This window comes from Vigna unguiculata, chromosome 6 (assembly GCF_037176805.1).
Source record: "Vigna unguiculata cultivar grain cowpea cultivar isolate G323 ecotype 2 chromosome 6, ASM3717680v1, whole genome shotgun sequence".
NCBI lineage: Eukaryota > Viridiplantae > Streptophyta > Magnoliopsida > Fabales > Fabaceae > Vigna > Vigna unguiculata.
Genome location: NC_140797.1, coordinates 14,687,553 through 14,699,346, shown reverse-complemented (window position 1 = coordinate 14,699,346; position 11,794 = coordinate 14,687,553). Strand labels below are relative to the sequence as shown.

The 11,794-nt window shown below is 38.1% G+C and overlaps 1 protein-coding gene across 1 annotated transcript; it reads right to left on the bottom strand.

The window, feature by feature from the left end:
* Nucleotides 1-5,445: 5,445 nt before the first annotated feature.
* On the bottom strand, nt 5,446-11,540 carry LOC146885548 (uncharacterized). Its single transcript, XM_085674983.1, has 6 exons — nt 10,544-11,540; nt 9,939-10,198; nt 8,929-9,335; nt 8,490-8,601; nt 7,293-7,511; nt 5,446-5,508 (listed from the first exon to the last, which is right to left on the bottom strand). Exons 1-6 carry the CDS (start codon nt 11,538-11,540, stop codon nt 5,446-5,448), a joined length of 2,058 nt encoding a protein of 685 aa, XP_085531109.1.
* Nucleotides 11,541-11,794: the final 254 nt, after the last annotated feature.

Below are 11,794 nucleotides of genomic sequence, written 5' to 3'. Positions count from 1 at the left end.
AGAGGATGACATCAAGTGGATTATAGTGTGAAGTTTGTCTTGTTCACTTTAAGTGGATTAAAGATGAAAGTGGGTGGATTAAGAGTAAACTTTGTGAAATTTTGCGAGTGATTTGATGGATGTGATAGATTAAAAATTATATTTAAATCATAAAAAAACAAGATTAGAGTGTGAAGCTTATCTTTTTCACTTTAAGGGGATTAACGGTGAAAGTGAGTGGAGTTAGAGTAAAGTTTGTTGAAGTTTGTGAGTGATTTGATGGATGTGATAGATTAAAAATTATATTTAAATCATAAAAAAAAGATTATCAAATTGTACTTTATTTTCAAAATAATTAAAAATTATCATTATATAAGTTTGATTTATCGTAGAAAAAATATGAAAATGTATCAATGAAAGTAACATATTTTAATAAAAAAAGTATTTAAGAGATAATGTAATAAAAAAATTTATAATTAAAAATTACTTTTTAAACCTTATTTTATAACAATTTTTAAATTTTCGTTATTAATTAGTTTTGTGAAAATAATTTGAAAAGTAATATTTTTACATCATTTTCCCTCCTCCTTCTCCTCTTTCTCCCTCAAGGTTGATCGGATGGAGAGGGAGATGATGAATTCAAGTGGATTAGAGTGTGAAGTTTGTGTTGTTCACTTTAAGTGGATTAAAGGTGAAAGAGGGTGGATTTAGAGTAAAGTTTGTTAAACTTTGTGAGTGATTTGATGGATGTGATAGATTAAAAATTATACTTAAATCAAGGAAAAACAAGATTACAAAATTGTCCTTTAATTTAAAAATAATTTAAAATTATCATTATACAAGTTTGATTTGTCGTAGAAAAAAATATGAATATGTATAAATGAAAGTAACATAATTTAATAAAAAAATATTTATAAAATAACGTAATAAAAAATTTATAATTAATAATTACTTTTTAAACCTTAATTTAGAACAATTTTCAAATTTTCGTTGATGATTATTCTTGTAAAAATAATTTCAAAAGCCATATGTGTACATCATTTTCATAATTAAGTTGAAAAACAAATTGCGGACATAATTGTAATCTTGATAAAAATAAATGAATTTCCCTCTTCCTTCCCCTCTTTTTCCCTCTAGGGTAATTAGAGGGAGAGAGAGGATGACATCAAGTGGATTACAATTTGAAGTTTGTGTTGTTCACTTTAAGTGGATTAAAGGTGAAAGAGGGTGGATTTAGAATAAATTTGTTAAAGGTTATGAGTGATTTGTTGGCTGTGCTAGATTAAAAATTATATTTAAATCAAGGAAAAATAAGATTACCAAATTGTGCTTGATTTTAAATATGATTAAATATTATCATTATATAAGTTTGATTTGTTGTAGAAAAAATATTAATATATATAAATGAAAATAAAATATTTCATTAAAAAAATATTTATAAAATAATGTAATAAAAAATTTCATAATTTATAATTATTTTTAAACCTTATTTTAGAACAATTTTCAAATTTTTGTTATTAATTATTTTTGTAAAAGAATTTGAAAAGTCATATTTTTACATCATTTTCATAATTAAGCTAAAATATAAACTGCGGACATAATCTATCACACTCTAATCCACATGAATCCATCCTCTCCCTCTCCCTCCAATCAACGTTGAGGGAGAGAGGGGAAGGAAGAGGGAAATTCCTTTATTTTTCATTCATCGATGTTATGCAATTGTTTGAGGGTGATATTTTTCAACTTAATTATGAAAATGATGTAAAAATATGGCTTTTGAAATTATTTTTACAAAAATAATCATTAACGAAAATTTGAAAATTGTTCTAAATTAAGGTTTAAAAAGTAATTATTAATTATAAAATTTTTTATTACATTATTTTATAAATATTTTTTTACTAAATTATTTTACTTTCATTTATACATTTTAATATATTTTTTTCTACGACAAATCAAACTTATATAATGATAATTTTTAATTATTTTCAAGATAAAGGACAATTTGGTAATCTTATTTTTCCTTGATTTAAATATAATTTTTAATCTATTATAGCCAACAAATCACTCATAAACTTTAACAAATTTATTCTAAATCCACTCTCTTTCACCCTTAATCCACTTAAAGTGAACAACACGAACTTCAATTATCTCCCTCTCCTCTCCCTCCAGTTACCCTTTGAGGGAAAAAGAGGGGAAGGAAGAGGGAAATTCTTCTATTTTTAAATGATCTCTATTATGTCTTTATTTGAGGGTGATATCAAGATTACAATTATGTCCGCAATTTATTTTTCAGCTTAATTATGAAAATGATGTAAAAATATGACTTTTCAAATTATTTTTACTAAAATAATTAATAACGACAAATTTGAAAATTTTTCTAAAATAAGGTTTAAAAAGTAATTATTAATTATAAATTTTTTCATTACATTATTAGATCAATATTTTTTTATTAGAATATTTTATTTTCATTTATACATTTTAATATTTTCTCTACGATAAATCAAACTTATATAATGATGGTTTTCAATTATTTTTAAAATAAAGGACAATTTGGTAATCTTATTTTTCCTTCATTTAAATATAACTTTTAATCTATCACATCCAACAAATCACTCATAAACTTTAACAAACTTTACTCTAAACCGACCCACTTTTACCTTTAATCCACTTAAAGTGAACAACACAAACTTCACAATTTAATCCACTTGATGTCATCCTCTCCTACTCCCTCCAATCAACCTTGAGGGAGAAAGAATGGACGAAAGAGGGAGATTCTCTGTTATGTCTTTTTTTGAGGGTGATATCAAGATTACAATTATGACACAATTTATTTTTCATCTTAAGTATGAAAATGGTGTTAAAATATGACTTTAATAATTATTTTTACTAAAATAATTAATAACAAAAATTTGAAAATTTTTCTATACGCAAGTATGAAAATGGTGTTAAAATATGACTTCACAATTATTAATTATTAATTATATACGCAATTTATTTTTTAGCATAATTATGAAAACGATGTAAAAATAACGAAAATTTGAAAATCATTAAAAAATAATGTTTAAAAAATAATTTTGAATTATAAATTTTTTATTACGTTATCTTTTAAATATTTTTTTAATAAAATATGTTACCAAATTGTGAGTGATTCGATGAATGTGATAGATTAAAATTTATATTTAAATCAAGAAAAAACAAGGTTACCAAATTTTCCATTATTTTAAATATGATTAAAATTATCATTATAAAAGTCTAATTTGTTGTAGAAAAAAATATTAATATGTATGAATGAAAATAAAATAATTTATTAAAAATATATTGATAAAATAATTTATTAAAAATTGTTGTAATTAATAATTAATTTTTAAACCTTATTTTATAAAAATTTTAAAATTTTCGTTATTAATTATTTTTTTAAAAATAATTTCAAAAGCCCTATTTTTACATCATTTTCATAATTAAGCTGAAAAAAATAAATAATGGACATAATTGTAATCTTGATATCACCCTCAAATCGTTGCAAAATTGAAAAAAAGAGGATTTTCCATCCTCCTTCTCCTCTCTCCGTCAAGGTTGATTAGAGGGGGAGGGTTGAAAAAAAGAGGAATTTCCATCTTCCTTCTCCTCTATTCGTCAAGGTTGATTGGAGGGGGAGGGAGATGATGAATTAAAGTGGATTAGAGTGTGAAGTTTGTGTTGTTCACTTTAAGTGGATTAACGGTGAAAGAGGGTGGATTTAGAGCAATGACGGATATATATATATATATATATATATATAATAATATAAAAATATAATTTTCTTTGAATTGTAGGTAATGTATATTAGAAATTAATAAAAATTAAATTTTTATTTTTTTATTTAAACATAACATTTAATATAAATACATAATAAAACATAAAATTAAATATAATAAAAAATAAAAATATTCAGGTTTAATTTTTCTTTTGGTTCCTGTTTTTATTTAAAAATTGATACTATGATTAGGTTAATTACACCAACAAAGTAAATTATTCATATTAAGAATCTCAATTTTAATGAAAAGATCATTGATTTGTTTTGAGGAATTTAACGAAATTAATCATAAAAGACCGAATTACATCAGTTTTTAAAAAATCGGAACCAAATTGAGATTAAAAAAACATTAGAGGACCAACTTAACATTTTTAAAGGAGAGCATGAATCAAAAGAGTAATTAAATAAAATATTTATTGACATAATTTTTATTTTCCTTTTCATTATCTTTTTAGTTTTTCACAATTTGTAATAATCTTTCACTCTCATATGTTTTTTTTTTTGTTTTTAAAGATAAAAAATTAGACATAAACTCATTATATTTCTCATTTATCCTCTTCCTTTCCCGTCCCTTGTCTTACTTGATAATGAAAACATTATTTTTTTTTATCTCATGAGCTTTTTGTATATTCATTTTTTTTTATTATGAATATAGAAAAAATAATAATGTATTATGTATTAATAATAATTAATATATTTTTGTTTTAATAATTATGTGTCTTAATTTTTTATTAGATTATGATCAATTATTTTTTAGTATTGTTTACAAAAAAGGTATATTGATAAAGAATGGAAGAATAAATGAATCGTTTAAGAGTGATGAAAAGGAAATTATTAACTAAAACAAGATAGATTCTACCTCTTAACATATGTTGAAGTATTATACTAATAATAAAAAATGTTCAGTTAGAGAAGTCATTTTTTAAAGCATTATACTAATTATCGAATCTAATGATCTTAAAATTATATTACTTTGGCCCCTCCGACACTTTTCGTCAACATCTGCCACTGATTTAAAGTAAAGTTTGTTAAAGTTTGTGACTGATTTGATAGATGTGATAGATTAAAAATTATACTTAAATCAGGGAAAAACAAGATTTGTCGTAGAAAAAAATATTAAAATGTATAAATGAAAGTATCATATTTTAATAAAAAATATTTACAATAACGTAATAAAATTTTTTATCATTAATAATTACTTTTTAAATCTTATTTTATAACAATTTTAAATTTTTTGTATTAATTATTTTTGTGAAAATAATTTCCAAAGCCATATTTTTACATTATTTTCATAATTAAGTGTAAAAACAAATTTCAGACATAATTGTAATCTTGATATCACCCTCAAACCATTGCATAACAGAGATGAATGAAAAATAGAGGAATTTCCCTCTTTCTTCCCCTCTTTCTCCCTTAAGGTTGATTGGAGGGAGAGGGAAAGGATGACATCTGTAACGCCCCATTTAATTTAATACATAAAATTAAAGGAAACGTCACACAGAGATAAATCAACAATGCAGTCCTGGGGTTCATAACGTCACCCCTACAAAACCAGGCACACCACGATGCCAACTAAAAGCAGGATAACCGTTTACTTAAGAGTTTACAATCTAACAACTACGAATACAGGGGCCATAGCCCTAAAGAAAACATGAAAAGAAGAAGCGTGAGATCTAGCCCAGATGGCTAAGCTGCTGGATCACCGTTTCCCTGCTGACCACGAGAACTTCGCCCATCTGCTCCCATCAACCAAGTTGATGATCATCGCAAGAAAGAACAGCCACATACATCACAACCATGCAAACAAACGGGTAAGCTAGAGCCAATCAACATATTCAACATGCAATCAAATATATTTTCATCATCTCATCCACATAGGAACCAAACAGGTTATGACTCTTCATTCAATACACTACGACTTGACTCGACTCATCCGGATACGTATAACTCGGTCGGATTCAGCGGATGCTTGCACTTGTGGTGGATACCCCTGCTCGACCCTGAGCTGCTCGATCCTGAGCTATGTGTTACCAGTGTTACGATGAATCAAAATCTCTCCCACCACAAGGTTATCCCTTAATGAGTTTTAGGTCTCCTGCTACTCCCACCACAAGAGTCAGTCCGCTCTAAGTGAGACTAACTGGCTCCTCGGAGCGTTAGGATGCAACCTTACCTTGAATCCTTACCTAGTTATACAGATGGGGCACCACCATGAACACCCACTAGCAGGGGCCATGGAATTACGTCGCGACCACTGAAGCGCGACCCCGGAGGTCTCACCTAGAGACCCCAAGGAATTACACGCTGACACGGACCAACATTCATAAATCAGCAATAAGAGGATATTAAATTATATTTTTCAATTCCATATCAACCCTTGAAGTTTAATCCTCGTATCAATCACATCTCAAATCCATACCTCTGATCATCACCACCCCAATGAGTCTGGGGCCTAGTCTCGTGTCAATATCATGTTCCTTTAATCTCAAACCACACATTCATTTCTCACGCTAAACCTCATACCAACCCATTCATCCACAATTCATAAATCATGCCAAAAATATACTTCACGCTCCATTACATACATGTTCATCATCATACAATCATACTCAACCAACATGGATCACTCGGGAAGCATTAAACATCCAAATCACAGCACTGTCTCGCCCAGCGTCTCGCTCAGGCTGAGGGGTCTCGCTCAGGCGAGCCTCCCTCTCGCTTGGGCGAGGGTACAAAAACAAAGGGCATGAGCAACACGGGATCTCGCTTAAGCGAGATCCCTCTCGCTTGGGCGAGTTGCCTGCTCGCTCAAAAGTTGAGCGACCGCCTGGGCGACTTTTCGCGCAAAAGCTTTAGGCGAGCTCCCTGTTTCATCTCGCCTAGGCGAGGTTGACTCGCTTGGGCGAGATTAACAGGTCTCGCCACTGTTCTTCACTGCACAGCCATGTTTTCCGGCCAAACAACACATGCAATACACTCTTACACATCAGAACGAAATATCACACCATAAAAATCAACAACCAACTCAACACAGTTCAGAATAATGACTCGAAGCTAAAACCCTAACTTCCCGTACCTGGGATTCAAGCTAGCAAAACGCTTCGACACTCCCTCGACACCGAACACACGAGCACAACAGCTCAAGGAGCGAATGGAAGAAAAGGAGTAGAGGATAGCTTCGAACTGGCTCAACAACAGTGGGGGCGGAACCCTAGCAGAAGATGTGTGGCGGCTGCAGCTCAAGGCAAGGACCAAGTTTCTGAAAGTGTAGGGTACCCTAGGTTTTAGGGTAGACCTAAGGGCTTACATGTTTGGGCCGGCCTTAGGCCCAACTACAAGGCTGAAAAGAAATGAAAGAAAAAAAATGGGCCTTACATTCTCCCCAACAAGAAAAATTTTCGACCTTGAAAATAAAGACTTACCAGGTAAACAAGTGTGCATGTGATTTTCTCATGTCCTCCTCTAACTCCCAAGTCGAGTCACCCGTCCTCCGATCCCAGATGACTTTGACAAGACTGACAGTCTTTCCACGACGTTCCTCAATCTTACTATCCTCAAGAGCGATGGGTGGTACTTCCACTGTAAGGTCCTCCCTGATCTGTATATCCTCAGCTCCCAACACGTGAGCCGGATCGAATACATACTTCCTCAACCGTGACACATGAAACACTGGATGAAGGTTCGCCAACTGTGGAGGTAAAGCTATCTCGTAGGCCACCGGTCCAATCCTCCTCATGATCTGATACGGGCCAAGGAATTTGGGTGAAAGCTTCCTTGAGCGGAGGGCCCTTCCCACGCCCGTGGTTCGGGTCACCCTCAAGAATACATGGTCTCCTGCTGCAAACTCCAAAGGCCTCCTCCTGCGATCCGCATAAGCCTTCTGCCTACTCTGCGAAGCCAACATCCTATCTCTCACCATCCTCACCTTCTCGGTGGTCTATGCTAACAACTCGGGTCCAACCAACACGGCTTCTCCATCCTGATACCAGCAAAGAGGAGTCCTACACCTCCTGCCATAAAGAGCCTCGTATGGCGCCATGCCAATACTCGCGTGAAAGCTGTTGTTATAGGTGAACTCTATCAAAGGCAACACCTCATCCCAAGCCCCCAGATGATCCAATATGCAAGTCCTCAACAAATCCTCTAACGACTGGATCGTCCTCTCAGACTGGCCATCGGTCTGAGGGTGATAAGCTGAACTCATGGTGAGCTTGCTACCCATAGCACTCTGTAGTGTCTGCCAAAACTGGGACGTGAATCGCGGGTCTCTGTCGGAAACTATGCTCGAGGGTACTCCATGCAACCTCACAATCTCTTTGACGTACAGCTGGGCCAACTTGGCCATGGACATCCTCAAGTTCATTGCCAAAAAGTGTGCACTCTTGGTCAACCGATCCACTATCACCCAGATGGTGTCATGTCCTCTAAAAGTCCGTGGAAGATGAGTCACAAAGTCCATGGAGATGTTGTCCCATTTCCACACTGGTACCTCCAACGACTGTAGAACGCCACCGGGTCTCTGATGCTCCACCTTCGCCTTCTGACACGTCAGACAGGCGGATACAAACTTTGCCACATCCTTCTTCATCCCCTGCCACCAGAAAGTTTCCTTGAGGTCCTGGTACATCTTAGTCATGCCCGGATGCAAGCTAAGACGGCTCTTGTGTCCTTCCCCAAGGATCAACTTTCTCAACTCAGCATCATCTGGTATACATACTCTGCCTTGAAACCTCAGTATGCCATCATCACTCACAGCAAAGTCTCTAGCCTCATCTGATCCAAGCTGTTCTCTAACCCTGTTCAGACTAGCATCCAACAACTGCCTCTCTCTGATCGAGCCCAAGAAGTCACTAGATATAATAAGGGTACTACACCTAATGGACTCGGACCCCAACTCCACCTGTAGCCTCATGTCTCTGAACTTCTCTAGTAGCTCTGCCTCTTTTATCATGAAATGTGCTGTGTGTACCGTCTTCCTACTCAAAGCATCTGCCACTACATTTGCCTTTCCCGAATGATATAGAAGCTCGAAGTCGTAGTCCTTCAGGAATTCCATCCACCTCCTTTGCCTCATATTCAGCTCCTTCTGATCAAACAAGTACTTTAAACTTTTGTGGTCGCTGAACACCCGAAACTGAGCACCATACAGACAGTGCCTCCAGATCTTCAAGGCAAAAACTATAGCCGCCAACTCCAGGTCATGAGTGGGATAATTACGCTCATGTACCTTAAGCTGTCGTGAAGCATACGCCACTGCCTTCTTTTCCTGCATCAAGACGCAACCAAGTCCAAGATGAGACGCGTCGCAGTAAACTTCAAACGGCTTTCCGACATCCGGGATCACAAGTATAGGAGCACTCGTCAGTCTCTTCTTCAGTTCCTGAAAACTCTCCTCACACTTATCCGTCCAGGTGAAGGGTTGGTCCTTCCGGGTAAGCAAAGTCAGAGGTGCCACAATCTTGGAGAATCCCTCTATGAACCTCCTGTAGTATCCTGCTAACCCCATAAAGCTCCTGATCTCTGTGGCTGATTTAGGGCTTTCCCATCTTACCACTGCCTCGACCTTCGTTGGATCCACTGCAATCCCCTGTGCTGATATCACATGCCCCAAAAACTGAACTTCGTCCAACCAGAACTCACACTTGGATAACTTGGCATACAACTGCTTCTCTCTCAACACACCGAGCACTAACCTCAGGTGTTCTGCATGTTCTTCCTGAGTCCGGGAGTAGATAAGGATGTCGTCTATGAAGACCACGACAAACTTATCTAGAAAGGGTCGGAAGATCCTGTTCATATAGTCCATGAACACTGCTGGGGCGTTGGTCACACCAAACGGCATAACCACATACTCATAGTGGCCATACCTCGACCTGAAGGCTGTCTTCTGTACATCGTCAGCCTTTACCAAAATCTGATGATAACCCGATCGCAGATCTATCTTCGAGAACACCGATGACCCGTGCAACTGATCCATCAAGTCATCAATCCTCGGGAGCGGGTACTTGTTCTTGATAGTCATCTTATTCAGTTGCCTGTAATCCACACACAAGCGTGAACTCTCGTCCTTCTTCTTCACCAACAACACTGGTGCTCCCCAAGGTGAAGTGCTGGGTCGGATGAACTGTTTCTCCATCAGGTCTTCTATCTGTTTCTTAAGCTCTACCAACTCTGCCGGAGCCATGCGATATGGGGCCATCGAGACCAGGCCTGTTCCTGGGACTAGATCGATAGAGAACTCCACCTCTCTACTGGGAGGCAACCCTGGTATCTCCTCCGGAAATACATCCACAAAGTCCTGGACGACTGGTATCACCGACGTCGTCTCTCCCCTCTCCACCTCCATATGTGTGAAGATCATGTAGCACTGCGCGCCGTCCTGTAGTTCCCTCTTAACACTCTGAGACGACACCAACTCAGGTTCCTCTGAGTCGGGAAACAACAACTTCTTCTCCCGACAATCTATCAGGATGCGATTGGCAGAGAGCCAATCCATCCCTAGGATTACCTCCAACTCCTGTAGAGGTAGGCAGATTAAGTTCACCTTGTACCTGCGCCCCTCTACCTCCACTGGAAGCCTAGCACACAAGGACGACGTCCTGACCAAACCCGACGCCGGAGTAGACACCGCAAGCTCACACTGCAGCTCGCGCACCGGCAGACCCAACCGTTCCACACATGCATTAGACACAAAAGAGTGTGTCGCTCCAGAATCATATAACACACAGCAAGAAGAACCATATATCATGCAACTACCCATAACCAAGTTACCTGAGCCTGATGCCTCAGCTCCTGACATGGCGTACACTCTGCCCGTCGCCTGAGGCCTGTTGCCTCTGTCCCTCCCCTGATGCTGCTGGGGTGCCTGAACTGGACGGCGTGCCGCTGCCCTGGCAAGGTTGGGACAATCTCTCCCAAAGTGGCCTTCCTTGCCACAGTTGTTGCACCGACGGTAACCCTCCCTACGTGGACACGCATACCTCGGGTGGGGTCCTCCACATGAGTAACACCGAACTCGACCCTGCTGCGGAGGAAAGCTCCTAGACCCCTGAGGCTGATGGTGTGGTCTATCATACGGTCTCCTCCGCTCCTCCTGTCTGGGCCTGGACCCAGATGGTCCACCAAACCTCTGGGACGGCTGTGACTGCGGTGGGCGCTGGCCTTCCACCTCGCGCTTCATCTTCACCATTACCCTGGCCTTCTCTACCAGAGCAGCAAAATCCTTGATGGACAAGGGTGCCACCATCAAGCGAATGTCTCCCCTGAGGCCGTTCTCAAACTTACGGCATCTCCACTCCTTATCCAGTGGCAGTGTGTAGAAACGGCTGAGGTGTTTAAACCTCTCAGCATACTCTGTGACAGTCTTCCCTCCCTTGGTCAACTGGAGGAACTCCACCTCCTTGGCGTACCGGATGCTGTCTGGGAAGTACTCGGAGAGGAATCTCTCCCTGAAAGCCTCCCACGTCACTAGCTCATCCCTCTCCTCTAGGATGGATCTGGTGCTGCTCCACCAATGCTCTGCCTCTCCTGTGAGCATATAGACCGAGAACGCCAACCTGTCCTCTGCAGGGCACATCTTGGCGTCATAGATGCGCTCCAAGTCCTTCAGCCATTGGTCTGCGGCGTCAGGACTAGTCTTCCAATCAAACTTTGCTGGGTGGTGCTTCAAAAAGTCCTCCAAGCTCCACTCCCTGACCGCAGGTCGTGGCTCAGGGCCAACCACAGGTGTCGTCGTCCTGCTCTCCTCCATCTGGCGGAGGGCCTCCATATGCTGCCTATGAGCATCCTCAGCAGCTACCCTCGCAGCCTCCATCTGCTGCATCACTGCCTGCTGCTGCTCAAGCGACGCCGCCTGTCGCTGCATGGATGCCTCATGCTGCTGCATCATCGCAGCACTCTGCTGCGTCATAGCTGTTACCATCGCCTCTATAGCTCTGGCGATATCAGGTACGTCTCCCTGGGATGATTGCGAAGTCCTACGAGGAGGTGCCATAGTCCACTGGCACAAAGAAAATCACTTGG

Bases quoted from the DNA above. Each gene is read 5' to 3' on its own strand.
- LOC146885548 (XM_085674983.1), bottom strand. From the start codon at position 11,540: ATGGAGGCCCTCCGCCAGATGGAGGAGAGCAGGACGACGACACCTGTG. The intron at 9,336-9,938 runs GTAGAGCTTAAG...GATCCAACGAAG, and splicing joins GCATGGCTCCGGCAGAGTTG to GTCGAGGCAGTGGTAAGATG. The intron at 7,512-8,489 runs GTATGTATACCA...GGCCCGTATCAG, and splicing joins TACTGAGGTTTCAAGGCAGA to ATCATGAGGAGGATTGGACC.